Raw genomic sequence first — 22,547 nt, 5'->3', positions numbered from 1 at the left:
CACTACTTTTGTTTTTCCCTCTCTTAAATATATCAACTATTTACTTTTTAATTTGTCCCTTAATATTATAAATTTTCTACTTCAAATTTTTTTTTCTTCACTGAAATGAAATCATTTTTCATTGTTCATATTTCAATCATTTTCTCTTTCTTATTGTTAAAATTCTAATATCTTGTCCCACATCGGCTTGGTGATAATCCTAGCTTCTCTATATAAGTGTGGATAACCCTCCCCCTTATGAGGCCTTTTAAGGGGTGAGTGGCCCATTTCTAATATGGTATCAGAGCTGGGTCCAAGTCGATGATGGTTTATCTCTTTATCTCTTCTCTTGCCTACCCACGTGATGGAAGTCCGATGTGTCATTCCGGCCCACACGTGAGGGGGCGTGTTAAAATTCGCTTCTCTATATAAGTGTGAGGCCTTTTAAGGGGTGAGTGTCCCATTTCTAATACTTATTTCTCTTACTTTATCAATTATGTATTAATACACATGTCATTTCTGAAATTCATATCTTACAAGTTGCAATTATATTCCTCCAGAACCCCAGTTCATATACTGTAGTTATAGTTGGATGGAGTATATTATTACAAATCTATCATATGTTTGTGGACGAGGAAGTTATAGGGGTATGGAATTTCATACTGATACATACTTTTGTAGAAAAATGTCACGATACCTAGAGGGAATTTCGTTTGATAAAAATAATTCTCTATTAGTCTCAAGCAACGTAGAACCCACTCCTCCAATACGAAGGATTATATACTAGTAGTATAAAATGCATCTATTTTATTAAAAATAAAACGTTTTCTAAAACGTAAATAAAATTTCTATTTTCTTCTCTCTACTTTACTCTCTATTCATCAAGTTACAACACAAATACACAATATAGTATTATTATTATATATAAATATGTACCAAAAAAAGTAAATGTTTCATATTTATAAAGATGAAGTGAGTATAATCTTTTACTAATTTATATATCTGATTTTAAGTATGGATCGTGAATTACTATAGTGTTATTTTACATTTAAATTACTCCCTCCCCGTCCCATATTTGAAGTCACTTATTGTTATGGCTCGTGTTTTAAGAAAGAGTTGAAGTGTGTAATAAATGAAGTGAGATGGTGGAGTTGGTTGAAGGTAGGTCCCTTTTGACTTTTGATTTTTTTTTTTTATTTTAATGTAGATAATGACATTTTTATGTAATTTTGATGAAGAATGAGGTAAAATTGTATGACTAAATATGAAATTTTTTGAAAATGACTCTTAAACTGTGACGGACTTTTATAGCAAAAAGTGACTCTTAGTCTGAGACGGAAGGAGTAGATTTTTTTAAACAAGAATAGATTTTTATAATTAAAATCTATTATGTCCTGGTTGGAATGCGCCATATGGAGTGGCGTGTGGCTCGCCAACTCGAGCCCTCCATCTCCACCAAGCGATGTCCACCGCGACGAGATGAGACCGAGCTGGTGGTGAGCACCGCTGCAGATGCTCTTAGGTCTCTTTTTCAAATAAAAAAATCTCTATACGTAATCCATCACGTCATATAAAACGCGCGCGTCGTGTATAGCAAGTATCTAACCAGTGAAGCCACTCTATATAAAGAGCTGCCGCCATAGCCAAATTGAAAGCATAAAAATGGAGCTCGGATTTCAATCACTGGCTGCTGCCACTTTAGCATTCGCGGCGTTGATTTACACTTGGAAGATACTGAATTGGGCATACATCAAGCCGAAGAAGCTGGAGAAAGCCCTCAGGAAGCAGGGGCTAAGGGGAAATCCATACAAATTGGTGTATGGCGATTTCAAGGAGATTATGCAGACCATCATCGAAGCTAGATCTTCCCCCATCAATCTCCACGACGATATCAAGCCTAGAGTCCAAGGATTTTTCCTCAATACCATTCAAAAATACGGTAATTTTTTGAATTTTTGCTTCTCTTTTAGTTGAATTTACTGTGATTGGGCGTTCTCTCTCTGATTTAGCAAATTAGGTTTTGTTTTTGTTGCCGATTTCCTAATCGTTTAGTCGAATTGAGCTATAATCGAATGATTTCATATGATCTAAATGTTTGATTGATTATGATTTTGGTGAAATCTGATTTGGTTGGTTCCGATTGATAAAAAATTGCAGGAAATGAGTGCTTCTTTTGGCTAGGGGCGAAGCCGTCGGTTATTTTATCGGATCCTGAGCTAGTGAAGGAGGTGATGAACAAGAGTTATTTATACCTAAAGCCAGAGAATAGGAATCCATTAACAAAGCTGCTTGCACAAGGAGTTGTCAGCCAGGAAAAGGAGAAATGGGCTAAACACAGGAAGATCATCAATCCTGCTTTCCATATTGAAAAACTCAAGGTTGTTATCATCATCATCATCATCATCATTTAATGTATAGTTTATGGTGGGATCATGATATGGTGTGGCTAACTGTGATTGATTGTTGGTGCAGCTTATGATTCCAGCTTTTCAGTTGAGCTGTGAAGAAGTCTTGACCAAATGGGAGGAGAAGGCCGTCTCCGGTGGTGAGGTGGACGTGTGGCCGGATTTGCAGAGCTTAACGAGCGATGCGATTTCAAGGACTGCGTTCGGGAGCAGCTACCAAGAAGGTAGAAGGATTTTCCAGATTCAGAAGGAGCAGGCAGAGTACGTGATGCAAGCTTCGCGGTCATTATACATCCCGGGATGGAGGTAACATTACAAATTTGATCATACTAATTTGAGTGATCTTGTGTTTGTTGATCATACTGGTTTAGTCATGAGTTTGTTGATGATGTGTAGATTTGTTCCCACCAAGAAGAATAGGAGAATGAAGGAGACTGAGAGAGAAGTCCAGTCGATGATCCGGGATCTCATCAGCAGAAGGATCAAGTCGATGAAAACAGAGGAGGCCGGGAGCCGGGACGACCTTCTTGGGATATTGCTGGAGTCCAACTTTCAAGAAATTGAGGAGGGTGGCAACAGGAGCTACGGATTGACCATAGCCGAGGTAGTCGAGGAGTGCAAGCTCTTCTACTTCGCAGGGCAGGAGACGACCTCCGCTTGGCTCGTGTGGGTGATGGTGATGCTGAGCATACATCCCGAATGGCAGGCCAAAGCCCGGGAAGAGGTTTTGCAAGTCTTTGGTGACAGGAAACCGGATTTTGCTGGCCTGAGTCAACTCAAGATTGTAAGTATATAAAGTAACACTAGTCGTTTTATTCATGAAATTTGATCAAATTCTGGTTAACGAGTCAAGTTTATGTAATGCAGTACTAATTTGGCTACTCTTTTTATGGCAGGTGACCATGATTCTGTACGAGGTTTTGAGGTTTTACCCGCCGATAGTGGCACTGGGCCGGAGAGTGAGCGAGGAGACGAAGTTGGGGAAGATGGTGCTGCCGGCTGGGGTGCAGATATCGCTTCCGATCCTGCTATTGCATCACGACAGGGGGATATGGGGGGACGACGCGGGGGAATTCAACCCCGAGAGGTTCAGTGAGGGAGTGGCGAAGGCGCAGAAGGGGGGCCAGGGGGTGTTCTTCCCGTTCGGGTGGGGGCCGCGCATATGCGTGGGGCAAGTGTTTGCGATGCTGGAGGCGAAGACAGCGGTGGCGATGATTCTGCAGCACTTCTCGTTCGAGCTTTCGCCTTCGTATACGCATGCTCCTTTCACCATTGTTACTACTCAGCCACAGCATGGAGCTCACCTTATCTTGCGCAAGATCTAGCTTCTTTTGTTCATAAATCTTAGGTTTTTCACTGTTTATGTGAAACAGAAATAAGAGGTCTTTCGACAACTTTGGCATAAACTCAAAGTTCGTTGGGTCAGGCTGCAGTGTAAGGAAATCGTCACAAGTAAATAACGAAAATAAAAGAGAAACAAATGAATTGTTTATCTAGTACTAGTAATTTTTTTAAAAAAATCATGCAAAACATATATATTAAGAATATACAAATCAATAACAATTTTTTTTTTAATTTTGTAAATTTTGAATTATATTAAAATAATAGTAATTCAGTTGAGTGGTTAAGTACGTGTCTAGTTATCTATCTCAGGTTTTGTCAATATCTTTTAAGATATTGACGTCTAATATTAATTTTCTAAAAAATTTATTTTTTTTGTGAATTAAACTTGGCATGTAATATTACAAATTTAAATACTAGTTACTAAATTTTTTCCATCAGCAACAAAATACGGTTATATTTCATTTGTTATTACGTCACATATTACTACTGGAAAATAATAGTGATGTGCTTGCAAAGTCCCTAGAAGTTATATATAGTTATCCATTTCATTTTAATGTGGTTGGATTTTCTTGTCGATGGACAGAATTTAATAATTATTTTAATTTATAATATTATATGTTAAGTTCAAAGTTCATAAAAATAACTATTTTTAAAAATTTATGTGATATTAGATGTTAATATTTTTTTCTAATTAATAAAGTTACATGCCCTGCAATTTTTATGATAATGTAAACACACGTTCCAATGGAATTGCACTTGTATTCTTTTTTAGAGACGTACCACCTAAATTATAATACTACTATTATCTTAGTATGAGTAATATTTTAGAGCAAAATATAATACTCCAATTATTCTTTTTTTCACCCATCTGTTTCTTTTTTCTCACTAATTATCTTGCGCTCAAAACAAATGCGAGGAGGAAATACATCTTTTTATGGACTTCTTAATTTATGCATTTTAATTATAAAGCTTATCACAAAACAATTATGTTTCCATCCTTATCACCTTATGACATGATGAGTATCTGCCTCTTAATGCAGAATTCCAAACTTCTACTGTGCTATTATTGGCAACTTCTTTCATGACAAAAATATAAAATAAAATAGCTTCAATGTGTGTTAATCTAATGGTAAAAGGTTAATAGTACTCGTAAAAAAGACTTTCTTCCATGCTATTGACAAGAGAACTTTATTTAACTAATCCAAATCTTTTTCATGAATAAATGAATTACATCTTAAAATGTCATTATCATGTTACTCCCTCCGTCCCTTAAAATTTATTACCTATTTTCTTTTTTTCATCCCTAAAAATTTGTCACCTTTCACTTTTACCATTTTTAGTAGTGGATCATACATTCCACTAACTCATTGACCCTCACATTTTATTATAAAACTAATACTGCCTCCGTTCACGAATAAAAGTCCCATTTTTCCATTTTAGTCCGAATAGAAGTCCCGATTCACTTTTATCATAAATGGTAGAGTCTCACCTTCACCTAACTCATTTCACTTACATTTCATTTAAAACTAATATATACAAGTGAGACCACTATTCCACTAGCTTTTTTCCATCCACTTCTCTTAATATTTCTTAAAACCTGTGCTACCAAGGAATGAGACTCTTAATGGCGGACGGAGGGAGTATATAAAAGTAGGACCCACATGCTACCAACTTTTTCAACCCACTCTCTATTACATTTCTTAAAATTCGTGCTGAGTCAAATAGCGACGAATTATTAGAGACGAAAGGGAGTAAAAAAATCAAAGGTTGAAATGACTGGTGACTGAGTGAGGCTTTCTCTTCAGCCTTCACCATGCATGTTCGAGGAAACTCTTATCCTCATCAAAATCTCATCTTGATCTTCTTTTGCTTCATCACTTTCAATCTTCTATATAAAGAGCTGCCGCCATAGCCAAAGGGAGGCATAACAATGGAGCTCCGATTTCAAACACTGGCTGCTGCTGCTACGTTAGCATTCGTGGCGTTGATATACACTTGGAAATTACTGAATTGGGCATACATCAAGCCTAAAAAGTTGGAGAAAGCCCTCAGGAAGCAGGGGCTAAAGGGTAATCCTTACAAATTGATGTATGGCGACTTGAAGGAGCTTATGCAGTCGATCATCGAAGCTAGGTCTTCCCCAATTGATCTCCACGATGATATCAAGCCCAGACTCCAATCATTTTTCCTCAATATCCTTCAAAAATACGGTATTGTTTCTGAATTTTTGCTGAATGCCAAATTAGGTTTTGTTTTTTCCCCAATTTTGCTAATCGTTTAGTTAATTTGAGTTATAGTCGAATGATTCGATGTTTCCTTATGAATTACGATCTAACCTCGCACAAAATTGTTTGATTCTGCTGTGATTTAATTGAATGGATACAAAAGGTAAAATCTGATTTGGTTGGTTTTGATTCATAAAAATTGCAGGAAATGAGTGTTTCTTTTGGCTAGGGACGATACCCTCAGTTGTGTTGATGGATCCTGAGCTAATTAAGGAGGTGCTCAACAAGAGTTATGTATACCTAAAGCAAGAAAGCCGGAATCCACTAGCAAAGGTGCTTGCACAAGGAGTTCTCAGCGAAGAAAAAGATAAATGGGCCAAACACAGGAAGATCATCAATCCTGCTTTCCATGTTGAAAAACTCAAGGTTATCATCATCATCATGATCATCCACTGCATAATTCATGTGATGTGGTGTAGTTAAGTGTGATTGATTGTTGTTGGTGCAGCTAATGATCCCAGCTTTTCATTTGAGCTGTGAAGAAGTGTTGACCAAATGGGAGGAGAAGGCCGTCTCCGGTGGTGAGGTGGACATATGGCCGGATTTGCAGAGCTTAACGAGCGATGCCATTTCAAGAACTGCGTTTGGGAGCAGCTACCGAGAAGGTAGAAGGATATTCCAGCTCCAGAAAGAGCAGGCAGAGTTTGTGATGCAAGCTTCGCGGTCTTTATATATCCCGGGATGGAGGTACTAATATAAACTATTTTGCCATGTATTTGTTGATGATGTGCAGATTTGTTAATTGTTGATGATGTGTAGATTTGTTCCCACCAAGAAGAATAGGAGAATAAAGGAGACTGATAGAGAAATCCAGTCGATGATCCGGGATCTCATCAGCAGAAGGATCAAGTCGATGAAAACAGAGGAAGCCGGGAGCCGGGACGACCTTCTTGGGATATTGCTGGAGTCCAACTTTCAAGAAATTGAAGAGGGTGGCAACGGGAGCTACGGATTGAGCATAGCCGAGATAGTCGAGGAGTGCAAGCTCTTCTACTTTGCAGGGCAGGAGACCACCTCCTCGTGGCTCGTGTGGGTGATGGTGATGCTGAGCGTTCATCCCGACTGGCAGGCCAAAGCCCGGGAAGAGGTTTTGCACGTCTTTGGTGGCAGGAAACCGGACTTTGCTGGCTTGAATCACCTCAAGATTGTAAGAATATGGGATTATAGTCGTTGAAATCATGAAGTTTGATCAAATTATGCCAGTCTCTTAGTAACGGAAATCAACTTAAATAGATGGAACCTATAGTATTTGGTTGGTCTCCCTTTTACGTTTGAGGCCTAGCGGTAGAGTCTACAGGTTAATGTCTATGGCTAAAGGTCTGATGTTCGAGTATAGTTTCTGTTTTCCTAATTTTGTTGCTCTTTATGGTAGGTGACCATGATTCTGTACGAGGTTTTGAGGCTTTACCCGCCTGTAGTGGCACTGGGGCGGAGAGTGAGCGAGGAGACGAAGTTGGGCAAGATGAGGCTGCCGGCTGGGGTGCAGATATCGCTTCCGATCCTGATATTGCATCACGACCGGAGGATATGGGGGGACGACGCTTTGGAGTTCAATCCGGAGAGGTTCAGTGAAGGAGTGGCGAAGGCGCAGAAGGGGGGGCAGGGGATATTCTTCCCGTTCGGGTGGGGGCCGCGCATATGCGTGGGGCAAGTGTTTGCGATGCTGGAGGCGAAGACAGTGGTGGCGATGATTCTGCAGCGCTTCTCGTTCGAGCTTTCGCCTTCGTACACGCATGCTCCTTGCACCGTTGTTACCACTCAGCCTCAGCATGGAGCTCACCTTATCCTTCGCAAAATCTAGCTTTCTTTATTTTCTTTTTGTTGATATATCTCATGCAATTTAAACTTTGATGATATATAGTTTGAATTTTTTACTTTTCGTCATTATATCTTCATCAATTAATTAATAATAATTTAAATTCTACCAAAAATTAATGATTTAAATGAAAATTGTTAGTATTAAAATTTTAATTTTATGGAATAACTGAGTAATGTGCAAAAATTATGATTTAATTAGCTATTTTTGTAAGTCACGGGATTGACTAAAAATTAATTGAAAATTGTAATTTAAATGACCATTGTTTTTTTCTCATAACCAGTCAATGGAAGCAGTGTACCAAGCAAGTATCCAGACTCTTACAAAATATTATGTTAATATTGAGTTTTATCTGTTTTATACTCTTATGGTAGAAATGGACATGACTATGTGAAAAAAAATGGAAGTGTTACTGAAAATGAAATTTAAATTCATACTTTACTAATGCCCTTACGTGTCGCTCTGAATGTGTTTCTCTTTGCTAGTATTATTTTATTTGACTTACTACATTCACATAAAAATGTGTATTTTTCAAGTTGCCATTTATATTTATGTTTGACTACTATTGTTTTCGTTTTCTTGTTATTGGAATTATTACATTCATCCAAAAATGCGTACTTTTCTAAGAGCTATTTATTACGAGAGCATCCACAGTCCTAGTCCGGATTCAGGTCCCAAGTTCCATTCATGTCATCATTTTTCTAAATTTCAATTTTAGACCACAACTCTTCTAACCATGCAGGCCCCATCCAGGCCCTATCCTGATCACAACTATTAAATTGCATTAATTATAATTTACAACTTTTTTACACGTGAAATAAAAAAACGTCGAACAATTTAAAACACGGAAAAGTAGTTCTTCATTCGGAAATTGAAAATTACAACATAGAAATTTAAAAATACAAAAAAAAAACATTAAAACTAATGTCAATGCTGAAAAACGTTGATGCGTGTCCAAATTTCTTCAATTAGATCCGCTTGGAAGCGAGTTTGTGCTTCTTCTTGGCGCATCGCAGCTGAACGAGCCATGACATTGCACATGTTAGGAGGAACACCCTGCATGGGCGGGTCGGTGATAACCTAATTTTTTGCCTTTTGCTAATTAATTTTTTACATTTATAAAAATGCCTACTTTTCCGATAGCCATTTTGGCTTTGATTTGACTGGCCTTTGATGCAAAATTCACAACTTGTACTAAAAATCAGGAAATAGCTAGTAGTAGTAAGATAGTTTTGTTTTTGGTAATTGACGAGCAATTTTTTTTTAACAAATCTGTTTCTCAATTTTTTTGTTAAATACTATCTATCCCACAAAATTTATCATCATTTGATTCGGTACGAATTTTAAGAAATATAATGAAAAGTAGGTTGAAAAAGTTAGTAGAATGTGATCCTACTTTTATACTCCATATTAGTGTTATAATAAAATGTGAACATGAATGAGTTAGTGGAACGTGAAATTTATAATAAAAAATTGTAACATCCCAAAAATGACCCTAGACCAAATGCGCTATTATAATTAGAAAATTGAGGATTTATGTTTTGGACAAATAAATTGACATCACAAATTGCAATAATAATACTAATACTCCAAAATATACCTAGATAGAATATACTTTTACAAATATGCCAAATTTGTAGGATTAATCCGATTTGGTAATGATTGTTAAATTAGATACATTAGCTATTTCTCATGGACATATTTTTCAATCGTTTAAATAAAAGTGCCGTTTCTTTTTATATAGGAGATAAAAAGTTTCCCTTAAATGGGATATATAGTAGAAGATTGAAGAAAAATTTAGAATAATTATTATAATGCTATTTGTCCATTTTTGGAGAGGAATACATGCAATATAATATTAAGTGAGACCATTTTAGCATAGGGAGAGAGATATGTTATCTCTATCACAAAAGGGGGAGCTCTCTGGCCACAAAATACCATCGGTCTCTATCTCTTTAAGTTACCATGTGTACTTCAAGCTCTACTCCATTTATGTCGGATTAAACCGTTCAATTGCAAGTCCTTTGGTATTACTTTGTGGTAACTCGTTAACTTTAGTCTATTTTTATAGTATGGAAATTCTTATATCATTAAGTTCGTATCCTCCATTTTTAGCACTTATATCATTAAGTTCATACGCTTTTGATGAATATGTAATCCGGAAGGAATTTTAAGCATGTTTTGAGTACTAATTCCAAAGTTATAAAGTTCCAAAGGGATGAACATAAATAGACTAAAAGTTGAGATGGGGATACACGTATTTTTTATGATTTAAATTCACTATAGAAGTATGCTTTAGAATATGTATGTATGGATATAATACTGAGAATTTAGTTAGTCCATTTCAGAGCACATGATGCACATTTTTCAAGAGAATTCAATATAATAAACACATTTTTAGGAATGAAATTACTGGTTACAATTTATATAGTATGCAAACAAAATATAAAGAAAAGTACGATATGTTTAGAAATATGAATGTTTTCTGTATGGAGTATGGTGGACTTTTTCTTGATGGACTTTTTCTTGTTGATTTATAAGAAATAAAATCCATGATGCTACTTAAGTATATGTGTATAAATGTCTTAAATGATCTTTTTTTTTTTTAGGATATAGTGTAATAAGTTTTTACAAGAGAAAAATGTAAATTATGTGAAATTATTTCACGAATAATTACCAAATTTAGTTTAACATGAACTAATTAATCTTGATGATTTGGTAGTATGTGTATTATAAGTAAATGGTAGAATCCAAGTATTGGTTGTCAATGAGGCTTGGTACAAGTGAATATAAGTGACAATTGGATTTGATAAGTTAAACAATTTAGGTTATGTAATAATCAATCAATAATTTAATGAAAGATTATACAACTGGGAAAAAAAATGTGGAACTACTATCAAGGGTGTTACAAAAATGATAAATGTAAAAGGTGACAAATTTTGTGGGTCTGACGAAAATGAAAAATGATAAATATTCCGGAACGAAGGGAGTATTATTTTATAAAATGTGAAACATATTAGAAAAATGTCAACATATTTGAAAGAAAAAATGGATGCATATTGAAAAAAATCAAACTTAGTGTAGAGTGTGGAGTTGATATATGCTAGCCCATTATTCTTCACCATGCATGTTTTGCATGTTCCAAGGCAATTATTAGTATTATCTTCAACAATTTGTCATCATTTGTTTCATTACTTTCATGCCATATACACAAGAGTCAAGACATATTGGCGGTTCATAATAGATAGTTAACCTTCCATCACAAATTTAAATTTACTAAAAAGAAAAATCTATGTTATTTCTATAAAAAATTAGTTAAATAGGAAAAATGGTAAATTAAGAGAGAGATTAATATAGAGAAGAGTCTTATCTACATTATTGTTTCTTACTTTACAATTTATTCACTTTAACTATTTTTTTTATCATTTTTACAAAATGAGGGCAGAAAAGTCAATGAGACTGCTAAAGCGGGACAGAGGATTTCAATCACGGGCTGCTGCCACTTTAGCATTTGCGGCGTTGATTTACACTTGGAAGGTACTGAATTGGGCATACATGAAGCCGAAGAAGCTGGAGAAAGCCCTCAGGAAGCAGGGGCTAAGGGGAAATCCTTACAAATTGGTGTATGGCGACTTCAAGGAGATTATGCACACCATCATCGAAGCTAGATCTTCCCCCATCAATCTCGACGACGATATCAAGCCTAGAGTCCAAGGATTTTTCCTCAATACCATTCAAAAATACGGCAATTTTCAGAATTTCTGCTTTTTTTTAGTTGAATTTATCAAAAGTGTGAGAAGTGTTACTGTGATTGGGCGTCTCTCTGATTTACAAAATTAGGTTTTGTTTGTTTGTCCAATTTCTAATCGAATGATTCAGTGATTCCGTATGATCTAATTGTTTGATTGATTATGATTTGGTGAAACCTAAATTGGTGAATTCTGATTTGCTTGGTTTTGGTTCATGAAAAATTGCAGGAAATGGGTGTTTCTTTTGGCTAGGGGCGAAGCCGTCGGTTATTTTAACGGATCCTGAGCTGGTGAAGGAGGTGATGAACAAGAGTTATCTATACCTAAAGCCAGAGAATAGGAATCCACTAACAAAGCTGCTTGCACAAGGAGTTGTCAGCCATGAAAAGGAGAAATGGGCTAAACACAGGAAGATCATCAATCCTGCTTTCCATATTGAAAAACTCAAGGTTATCATCATCATCATCTGATCTACTGGTGGGATCATGCTATGGTGTAGCTAACTGTGATTGATTGTTGGTGCAGCTTATGATCCCAGCTTTTCAGTTGAGCTGTGAAGAGGTCTTGACCAAATGGGAGGAGAAGGCCATCTCCGGAGGTGAGGTGGACGTATGGCCGGATTTGCAGAGCTTAACGAGTGATGCAATTTCAAGGACTGCGTTCGGGAGCAGCTACCAAGAAGGTAGAAGGATTTTCCAGATTCAGAAGGAGCAGGCAGAGTACGTGGTGCAAGCTTCGCGGTCTTTATATATCCCGGGATGGAGGTACCAATACAAATTTGATCATGATCATACTAATTTTGTCACGTTTTTGATGATGATGTGTAGATTTGATAAGTATATATGTCTGTTGATGATGTGTAGATTTGTTCCCACCAAGAAGAATAGGAGAATGAAGGAGACTGAGAGAGAAGTCCAGTCGATGATCCGGGATCTCATCAGCAGAAGGATCAAGTCGATGAAAACAGAGGAAGCTGGGAGCCGGGACGACCTTCTTGGGATATTGCTGGAGTCCAACTTTCAAGAAATTGAAGAGGGTGGCAACGGGAGCTATGGATTGAGCATAGCCGAGGTGGTCGAGGAGTGCAAGCTCTTCTACTTAGCAGGGCAGGAGACGACCTCTGCTTGGCTCGTGTGGGTGATGGTGATGCTGAGCATACATCCCGACTGGCAGGCCAAAGCCCGGGAAGAGGTTTTGCAAGTCTTTGGTGGCAGGAAACCAGACTTTGCTGGCTTGAGTCACCTCAAGATTGTAAGAATATAAAACAACAATAGTCGTTTTAATCATGAAATTTGATCAAATTCTGGTTAATGAGTCAAGTTTATGTAATACAGTACAAATTTGGTTACTCTTTTTATGGCAGGTGACCATGATTCTGTACGAGGTTTTGAGGTTTTACCCGCCGATAGTGGCATTGGGGCGGAGAGTGAGCGAGGAGACGAAGTTGGGGAAGATGGTGCTGCCGGCTGGGGTGCAGATATCGCTTCCGATCCTGATATTGCATCACGACCAGAAGATATGGGGGGATGACGCTTTGGAGTTCAATCCGGAGAGGTTCAGTGAGGGAGTGGCGAAGGCGCAGAAGGGGGGGCAGGGGATATTCTTCCCGTTCGGGTGGGGGCCGCGCATATGCGTGGGGCAAGTGTTTGCGATGCTGGAGGCGAAGACAGCGGTGGCGATGATTCTGCAGCGTTTCTCGTTCGAGCTTTCGCCTTCGTACACGCATGCTCCTTGCACCGTTGTTACCACTCAGCCTCAGCATGGAGCTCACCTTATCCTTCGCAAAATCTAGCTTTCTTTTATAGTCTTTTTGTTGATAAAGATTAGTTTTACTCTGTGTAAGTAAGAAATAAAGAGGGTTTCTCACAACTTGAGCATTATTTTTCAAAAATATAATTGCACTTTTTTGCTAATTAAAGTAAAAGTTGTTTTCTAAAATTTTCTAAGTTGGACTGAATTTTCACAACATATCTCATGCATTTATAATTTTTTTACTTTTCGTCATTATATCTTCATCGATTAATTAATAATAATCAAAATCTACCAAAAATTTATCCTCAAGTTAATCAAAAATCAATTATTTAAATGTTAAGTTTTATTAAAATTTTAATTTTATGGGATAATAAAGTAATGTGCAATTATGATTTAATTAATATATTTTTTTATAAGTTATGAGATTGACGAGAAATCAACCAAAAATTGTGATTTAAATGATACTCTATTTTCGGATAAAATATACTCACGAGCAGTCGATGGAACTAGTGCACCAAGTATCCATACTCCTATAAAATATTTAAATCAATTAAAACATGACTAGAATAGACCACAAAATATTACTCTCTCTGTCCCAAAAGAATATACACTTTAAGTTCGGCATGAATTTTAATGCAAAATTGATAAAATAAAAAAAAAAGTAGACAAACTAAGTAATTACAATATTGTTAGTGGAGAATCAGTTTTATCTAAATAGAGATAAAAGAGTTTATAAAATAAAAAATACAAATTTTTATGGGACGGACTAAAAAGAAAAGAATGCATATTTCGTAGGACGGAGAGAGTAGTACGTAAATATTGAGTTTATCAGTTTTATCATGTTATGGTGGAAATGAGACTTGACTACGTGAGAAAAATGGAAGTGTGGCTAGAAATGAAACTTACGTGTCGCTCTGTATGTGTTTTCTTTGTTATTATTTGACTTTCAACATTTACACAAATTTTCCCATAGTCATTTATATCTTTGTTTGACTAATATTGTACTCTCTCCGTCCGCGAATAAGAGTTCCATTTTTTTATTTTGGTCCGTCTGCAAATAGGAGTCTCAGTTCATAATTACCATAAATGGTAAAGAGACCTCATATTCCACTAACTCATTCCACTCACATATCATTTAAAACTAATATATACAAGTGGGACTCATATTCCACTAACTTTCTTCCACCCACTTTTCTTAACATTTATTAAAACCTGTGCCGGAATGGAATGAGACTCCTATTCGAGGATGGAGGGAGTATTCGTTATTATTGGAATTATTTCGAAGAGCTATTTTATCTCTGATTTAACTGATTTACTAAACAACACTAAATAACACCATGCATCTACAATCATATTACGTAAATCGTTCACCCACTATGTTATTAATGTGCCTTATAGCATTTTTTTAAGATAAAAGAATTAAATTATTATGTTTTAAAGAAGAAAGAAAAGCAAAGAAGAAATAAAAATACTCCTACAAAATAGAAAAAACACAACATAATTGAAAACAACAACAAAAAAAAAAAAGTGAATGACTCGGGCTTTGAACTACACACACCACTAGCTAGGTTTTATAAAACACATTTACTAGATTCAATATTTTTATTTAATAAGAGTTAAAAGGCCAAAAATGGTCCCTAACATATAACTATTTTACGAATTTGGTCCATAACATTACCTTTTTGATTATTTGGTCCCCCACATATTAACTCTGACCCGAATTGGTCCCAAATTGACGGGATCGTCAATAATAGACGGAGCAGCGGCACCGCCACCGGCTGAAAACCGCCCGCTACTGTCATCGGGCCGCCGCCGCCGCTGCGCCGACTTCGTGAAATAAGTTTCTAGGTTAGAAACTTGTTTCATCCGCCCCCAAATCAAAGCTCCTCAAGGAGGTGACTCCACAACCGTCGTCCTCCCTCCGTCATCACCGCTCCAACGCCACGCCGGCGGTACTCCGATGGTTCAGGTCTCCATCGGCTGAGGTGCATCTCCAATTCGAAGAGATCTTCCCCCAAATCGACCAAATCGGAAATCCCAAATTTCAAACTCTTCAAATCCGCTGCCTTCGTCGCCGGTCACCCTCACTGGACATCACTGCTGCCGCTGCTCCGTCTATTATTGAGGGTCCCGTCAATCTGGGACCAATTCGGATCAGAGTTAATATGTGGGGATCAAATAATAAAAAAGGTAATGTTAGTAACCAAATTCGTAAAACAGTCAAATGTTAGGAACCATTTTTGGCATTAACTCTATTTAACCATAACTGACATTACAAATTTATTTAACAAATTTGTTTCTCCTTTTTCTTGAAAAACTAATTAATTTTAAAAATGTCACCATCTTTGAAAAGAAAAGCATAGTAGTGTGACTGTCCATTTTTCTTCACCATGCATGTTCGAGGAAACTGTTACCTTCATCGATATCTCACTTGTTTTGCTTCATCACTTTCACAAGATTGTGCATTTGTGGAGCTCTATATAAAGAGCTGCCGCCATAGCCAAAGGAAATCATAAAAATGGAGCTCGGATTTCAATCACTAGCTGCTGCCACTTTAGCATTCGTGGCGCTGATTTACACTTGGAAGATACTGAATTGGGCATACATCAAGCCGAAGAAGCTGGAGAAAGCCCTCAGGAAGCAGGGGCTAAGGGGAAATCCTTACAGATTGATGTATGGCGACTTAAAGGAGCTTATGCAGTCGATCATCGAAGCTAAGTCTTCTCCAATTAATCTCCACGATGATATCAAGCCCAGACTCCAATCATTTTTCCTCAATATCCTTCAAAAATACGGTATTGTTTCTGAATTTTTGCTGAATGCCAAATTAGGTTATGTTTTTTCCCCAATTTTGCTAATCGTGTAGTTAATTTGAGTTATAGCCGAATCATTCATTGATTCCGTATGAATTACGATGTAGAAAATTGTTTGATTCTCTGCTGTGGTTTAATTGGATGGATACAAAAGGTAAAATCTGATTTGATTGATTTTGATTCGTGAAAATTGCAGGAAATGAGTGTTTCTTTTGGCTAGGGCCGAATCCCTCAGTTATTTTAATGGATTCTGAGCTAATTAAGGAGGTGTTGAACAAGAGTTATGTATACCTGAAGCCAGAGCTCCCGAATCCATTAATGAAGCTGCTTGCACAAGGAGTTCTCAGTGAAGAAAAAGAGAAATGGGCAAAACACAGGAAGATCATCAATCCTGCTTTCCATATTGATAAACTCAAGGTTGTTATCATCATCATCATCATCTTCTACTGCATAATTCATTGTGGGATCAAGTGTGATTGATTGTTGTTGGTGCAGCTTATGATCCCTGCCTTTAATTTGAGCTGTGAAGAAGTCTTGACTAGATGGGAGGAGAAGGCTGTCTCGGGTGAGGTGGAAGTGTGGCCGGATCTGCAGAGCTTAACGAGCGATGCAATTTCAAGGACTGCGTTCGGGAGCAGCTACCGAGAAGGTAGAAGGATATTCCAGCTTCAGAAAGAGCAGGGAGAGTTCGTGATGCAGGCTTCGCAGTCTGTATATATCCCGGGATGGAGGTGCCGATATAAATTTGATCATGCTGATTTTGTTGATCATGCTGGTTTAGTCATGAGTTTTTTGATGATGTGTAGATTTGTTCCGACCAAGAAGAATAGGAGAATGAAGGAGACGGAGAGAGAAGTCCAGTCGATGATCCGGGGTCTCATCAACAGGAGGATCGAGTCGATGAAAACAGAGGAAGCCAGCAGCCGTGGCGACTTGCTTGGGATATTGCTGGAGTCCAACTTTCAAGAGGGTGGCAACGGGATGAGCATAGCCGAGATAGTCGAGGAGTGCAAGCTCTTCTACTCTGCAGGCCAGGAGACGACCTCCGTGTGGCTCGTGTGGGTGATGGTGATGCTGAGCACACATCCCGACTGGCAGGCCAAAGCCCGGGAAGAGGTCTTGCACGTCTTTGGTGACAGGAAACCGGACTTTGCTGGCTTGAGTCGCCTCAAAATTGTAAGAGTTTAGGATAATAGTCGTTTATATCATGAAATATGATAAAATTCTGGTTAATTTCTAATCTGGTGACTCTTTTTATGGTAGGTGACCATGATTCTGAACGAGGTTCTGAGGTTTTACCCGCCTATACCGGCGATGGCGCGGAGAGTGGGCGAGGAGACGAAGTTGGGCAAGATGAGGCTGCCGGCTGGGGTGCAGATATACCTTCCGGTCCTGATATTGCATCACGACCGGGGGATATGGGGGGACGACGCGGAGGAGTTCAACCCGGAGAGGTTTAGCGAAGGAGTGGCGAAGGCGCAGAAGGGGGGGCAGGGGATATTCTTCCCGTTCGGGTGGGGGCCGCGCATATGCGTGGGGCAAATGTTTGCGATGCTGGAGGCGAAGGCGGCCGTGGCGATGATTCTGCAGCGCTTTTCGTTCGAGCTTTCGCCCTCGTATACGCACGCTCCTTTCACCACTTTTGTTACTACTCAGCCTCAGCATGGAGCTCACCTTATGCTGCACAAGCTCTAGCTTCTTTTACCATCCATTTGTCTGTAAATATATCAGTTTACTGTTTGAGTGGAGTATAGTAATAATAAAATGAAAAGGATAATAGAGGAATGAATTGGCCATATAATTATGAACATGGAAAAATTCTCATTCTCAAATATGTTAGAAAGGGCATTGGTCAAGTTATTTATTATCAATTGTTAAAAAACAATTAAGAAGATGTGAGTTATATTTTGCTAACAATCCCCACTCATAATACATTCAAATATATTGATAAAGAGAGTATATTCATTTAATAGTCTCTACTATTTTAAATATTCTAAAAAATTTTGAACTTTAATATATTTAAAACAAAAATCATCTTGACATAGAAATGCAGGCTAAATCAGGCCCTAGACTTAAGATCTGATGATCAATAATTAACTAAAAATATAAAAAGTTATTATCAATCAGTTTTAACTCATTTTATAAATGAGATTTGATGTTATTTTTAGATATTTTAATACTCATTTATTAAAATAAACAAAAAACAAATTAACAATGACCTAAAATATCATCATTTGTATTAAGATTTTAGTTTTACATAGATCAAAACTCCTATTCCATTATTAGATTACTCTCTCCGTCTCACAAATTTTATCACACTTTGATCGGGCACGAGTTTTAAGAAATGTAATGAAAAATGAGTTGAAAAGGTTAATGGAGAGTGAGTCCTATTTTTATACTCCTACTATATTAGTTTTATAATGAAATGTGAGTGAGATTAGTTAATGTTATATGAGGTCCACTGTAAAAAATGGTTAAAAGGAAAATATAATAAATTTTGTGGGACGGACGAAAATAGAAAAATGAGACATAATTTAAGGGACTAAGGGAATATTATTATAGAATAGAGTGAACTACAAAAATAGTCCATGGACTATGCGTTTATCTCGCCATTAGTCCCTGGACTTTCAAAATATCCCCACACAACCCTGAACTAAGCGTTTATCTCGAAAATTGTCATTTTTCACTGCTTCGGGACGAAAATACCATTTTGGGGGAATTTGGACAATTTGGTCTTTTTACATTTTAAATCTGATATTATTTCATGCACTAAATTCAAAATTATCATCTTCTTCCCTTTTACTATCCTTCACTTTGTTTCTTTATTTCAATATTAGATTTAATTTTATAAAATTTTAATTTTAATTTTAATTTTTAAATATCAATTAATTTTTATTAATTATTAAAATTACTGGTATTAAATAACAAATTAATAGTTTTAATCAATATTTAATAGTTTTAATCATAAATAGATCATATAACACGATTTATTCTGAAATAAATATGCATCTAATGTAAGACTAATATAATTTTCGTTTATTAATTTGAAAACAATCAAAATTAACTAGAAAATTTCAACAAAAATTCTCCTATATCAAAAGGGAAGAAGAATGATAATTTTGAAAAAATATCAGATTTAGTACATTATTGAAATAATATCAGGTTTAAAATGTAAAAAGACTAAACTGTCCAAATTCCCCCAAAACCCCCGAAAGGGTATTTTTGTCCCGAAAGAGTGAAAATGACTATTTTCGAGATAAATGCATAGTCCAGAGTTGTCTGGGAATATTTTAAAAGTCCAGGGACTAAGAGCGAGATAAACGCTTAGTGCCGGGACTATTTTTATAGTTCACTGTATGGAACTACATGGAATAAAACATGACTCTAGCAAGTTAGAAACCCCCCAAACTAAGTAGTCAAATAAAGGATCAGTAGCAAAGTCAGAAACCCACTCTAGCAAGTAAGAGCTCAGTATAGATAACTGTCGATCAAACGATAAAGATAAGAAATACGAAAAAATGGAAGCTGTGTATCAAATATTTGCGTCTGCTTTGGTGTTTTTGGTGTTGATATACACATGGAAATTAGTGAATTGGGCATACATCACCCCCAAGAGACTGGGAGAAGCCCTGAGGAAGCAAGGGTTCAAAGGCAATTCCTACAAATTGGTATATGGCGACTTTAAGGAGATGATGCAGTGGGTCCAGGAAGCCAGGAACAAACCCATCAATCTTGATGATGATATCAAGAAGAGAGTTGCTCCCTTTCTCATCAACACCATTCACAAATATGGTGTGTTGATCTTCTAGTTATTTCAAAGAATCATGCTCTAATTAGAGTGAGAGATTTGATAGCATGATTGTTAGATCAACATCTTTGATCCTATGTTACAATATGTTGGAAAAAATGAAAAGAGAGAGAGAGAGATTTGATAATTGTTAGATTAATATCTTTGATGCTATGTTACAATATGTTGGAAAAATTAAGTCTTGAAGCTTTCTTCAAAATATGGTGTCTTGAAGCTTTCTTCAAAATATGGTGTTTTAGTATCTTTGATGCTATGTTACAATATGTTGGAAAAATTAAGTCTTGAAGCTTTCTTCAAAATATGGTGTTTTAATATCTTTGATGCTATGTTACAATATGTTGGAAAAATTAAGTCTTGAAGCTTTCTTCAAAAGAGAGAGAGGGATTTGATAACATGATTGTTAGATTAATATCTTTGATGACATGATACTCTCTGTTGGAAAAATGGAATCTTGGAGCTTGATAAATTATTTCACCTTCTGATTCACATTGGTTGAGTGCATCAGTTTTTGAGGGTTCTGGTGAATGTTCATACAATTGATTTTCTTGTTTGGGTTGATGTCGATTTTTTAGGAAATGAGTCGTTTATTTGGTTCGGACCAAGGCCTGTGATTATCCTGACTGATCCCGACCTAGTTAAGGAGGTGCTGACCAAGAGCTATCTGTACCTGAAGCCGGAGAACCGGAATCCACTGACGAAGCTGCTTGCACAAGGACTTGTGAGCTATGAGAAAGACAAATGGGCCAAGCACAGGAAAATCATCAACCCGGCTTTCCATCTTGAGAAATTGAAGGTTTTCTATTGCAAATTCTTGTTTCCTCTGCTCTTATACTTGAGAAAAAAGTGTTTTAGGAAAAAATGATCTCTTGGTTGCTGAAATGTCTTATTTCAAGTTATTGTGGTTGAGTAGCCATTTTGAAGATATGAAGGTTTTCTATTGCAAATTCTTGTTTTCTCTGCTCTTATACTTGAGAAATTGAAATGTTTTAGGCCAAATTGATCTCTTGGTTGCTGAAATGTCTTATTTCAAGTTATTGTGGTTGAGTAGCCATTTTGAAGATATGAAGGTTTTCTATTGCAAATTCTTGTTTTCTCTGCTCTTATACTTGAGAAATTGAAATGTTTTAGGCCAAATTGATCTCTTGATATGTGAAACATCTTATGTCAAGTTGTGTGGTTGAGTAGCAAATTTGAAAATTCCTACTGACATAAGTTTGCTTGCTTTTGTCCTTGCTGTTTTGCTCGGGCGCAGCTCATGATTCCAGCCTTCTATTTGAGCTGTGACGAAGTTCTGAAAACATGGGAGAAGAATGTCTCATCGGAGGGATCTCTTGAGGTGGATGTATGGCCTTATTTGCAAAATCTAACGAGTGATGCAATATCAAGAACTGCGTTTGGTAGCTGCTACCAAGAAGGGAGACGAATATTTGAACTTCAGAGGGAACAGGCTGAGCACATCATGCAAGCCGTGCGCTCTATTTATATCCCGGGATGGAGGTAATAATAATAACACAAAAATCATGTTTTTCTCAATGCTGCAGATTTGAGTATTCGTGTGTGATATTCTCAACGCTGTAGATTCGTTCCCACCAGAAGGCACCGGAGGATGAAACAAATCGAGAAGGAAGTTCAGTCAACGATTCGAGGACTCATTGGCAAAAGGGTTGAGGCTATGAAGACAGGGGAAGCTATCCATGAGGACTTACTAGGCATAATGTTGGCTTCCAACTTCCAAGAGATCGAGGAGAGTGGCAACAAGAGGTTCGGGATGACCATTGATGAGGTGGTCGAGGAGTGCAAGCTGTTCTACTTCACTGGGCAGGAGACTACTTCCGTGTTGCTTGTTTGGACACTGGTGTTGTTAAGCAGATATCCTGACTGGCAGGCACGAGCAAGGGACGAGGTTATGCACGTCTTTGGAAACAGAACGCCAGATTTCGATGGGCTGAGTCAGCTCAAGATTGTAAGCAGTTTAAACAACTGTATTATGTTATCATTGAGTGAACTTATTTGATGATCATGAATCTTGATTACAGGTTACGATGATTTTGTACAAGGTGTTGAGGCTTTATCCCCCGGTGGTAGCTCTAGGCCGGCAAACCAGCGAGGAGACGAAGCTGGGGAAGTTCACCTTACCAGCCGGGGTTCAACTTTCGCTGCCAGTAATCATACTGCAGCACGACCCGAAAATCTGGGGAGACGACGCCATGGAGTTCAATCCAGGGAGATTCAGTGAAGGCGTGGCGAAGGCGCAAAAGGGCCCAGGTATATTCTTCCCGTTTGGCTGGGGGCCTCGGGTGTGCGTTGGGCAAGCGTTCGCAATGGTGGAGGCAAAAATGGCGGTGGCGGTGATGCTACAGAGGTTCTCGTTCGAGCTTTCTGCTTCGTATACGCATGCTCCTCTCAGTTTGATCACTACTCAGCCTCAGCATGGTGCTCACTTGCTTCTGCATAAGCTCTAGATTTTGTGTTTTTGAGGCTCTGATCACATATGGTGTGTATTTTACTGTCGTTTTGTTGTAAATAGGAGTATATAGTTTTACTGTTTGTGTAAGACAAAATCAAACCAAAGGATGAATGCTTAATTAACTGCCAA

At 37.4% G+C, this 22,547-nt stretch overlaps 4 protein-coding genes across 6 annotated transcripts; all 4 read left to right on the top strand.

Annotated features, from left to right (window-relative positions):
- The first annotated feature begins 1,609 nt into the window (after positions 1-1,609).
- Positions 1,610-7,897, top strand: LOC125186855 (cytochrome P450 72A397-like). 3 transcript variants are annotated; one of them, XM_048083325.1, is made up of 5 exons: positions 1,610-1,918; positions 2,137-2,357; positions 2,452-2,690; positions 2,781-3,168; positions 3,281-3,778. In XM_048083325.1, the coding sequence occupies exons 1-5, from the start codon at positions 1,642-1,644 to the stop codon at positions 3,707-3,709; spliced, it is 1,554 nt and encodes a 517-aa protein (XP_047939282.1). In that variant the 5' UTR covers positions 1,610-1,641; the 3' UTR covers positions 3,710-3,778. The 3 variants fall into 3 exon arrangements, with proteins under 3 accessions (XP_047939282.1, XP_047939283.1, XP_047939281.1); XM_048083326.1 differs by lacking the exons at positions 2,452-2,690; positions 2,781-3,168; positions 3,281-3,778 and adding exons at positions 6,462-6,700; positions 6,773-7,160; positions 7,386-7,897 and having other exon boundaries at positions 1,613-1,918; XM_048083324.1 differs by lacking the exons at positions 1,610-1,918; positions 2,137-2,357; positions 2,452-2,690; positions 2,781-3,168; positions 3,281-3,778 and adding exons at positions 5,530-5,938; positions 6,159-6,379; positions 6,462-6,700; positions 6,773-7,160; positions 7,386-7,897.
- A 3,385-nt stretch (positions 7,898-11,282) lies between these two features.
- Positions 11,283-13,416, top strand: LOC125188232 (cytochrome P450 72A397-like). The gene is made up of 5 exons (XM_048084994.1): positions 11,283-11,574; positions 11,807-12,027; positions 12,104-12,342; positions 12,442-12,829; positions 12,942-13,416. Exons 1-5 carry the CDS (start codon positions 11,283-11,285, stop codon positions 13,368-13,370), a joined length of 1,569 nt encoding a protein of 522 aa, XP_047940951.1. The 3' UTR covers positions 13,371-13,416.
- A 2,258-nt stretch (positions 13,417-15,674) lies between these two features.
- On the top strand, positions 15,675-17,951 carry LOC125187170 (cytochrome P450 72A397-like). Its single transcript, XM_048083700.1, has 5 exons — positions 15,675-16,125; positions 16,340-16,560; positions 16,639-16,874; positions 16,950-17,319; positions 17,407-17,951. The coding sequence occupies exons 1-5, from the start codon at positions 15,849-15,851 to the stop codon at positions 17,836-17,838; spliced, it is 1,536 nt and encodes a 511-aa protein (XP_047939657.1). The 5' UTR covers positions 15,675-15,848; the 3' UTR covers positions 17,839-17,951.
- A 1,627-nt stretch (positions 17,952-19,578) lies between these two features.
- LOC125190507 (cytochrome P450 72A397-like) lies at positions 19,579-22,547 on the top strand. Its single transcript, XM_048087830.1, has 5 exons — positions 19,579-19,935; positions 20,524-20,744; positions 21,204-21,448; positions 21,530-21,914; positions 21,988-22,547. The coding sequence occupies exons 1-5, from the start codon at positions 19,662-19,664 to the stop codon at positions 22,411-22,413; spliced, it is 1,551 nt and encodes a 516-aa protein (XP_047943787.1). The 5' UTR covers positions 19,579-19,661; the 3' UTR covers positions 22,414-22,547.

This window comes from Salvia hispanica, chromosome 5 (genome assembly GCF_023119035.1).
Source record: "Salvia hispanica cultivar TCC Black 2014 chromosome 5, UniMelb_Shisp_WGS_1.0, whole genome shotgun sequence".
In the NCBI taxonomy this organism is placed as follows: Eukaryota; Viridiplantae; Streptophyta; class Magnoliopsida; order Lamiales; family Lamiaceae; genus Salvia; species Salvia hispanica.
The sequence above is the reverse complement of the archived record's forward strand: the minus strand, read 5'-3'. Positions and strand labels throughout refer to the sequence as shown.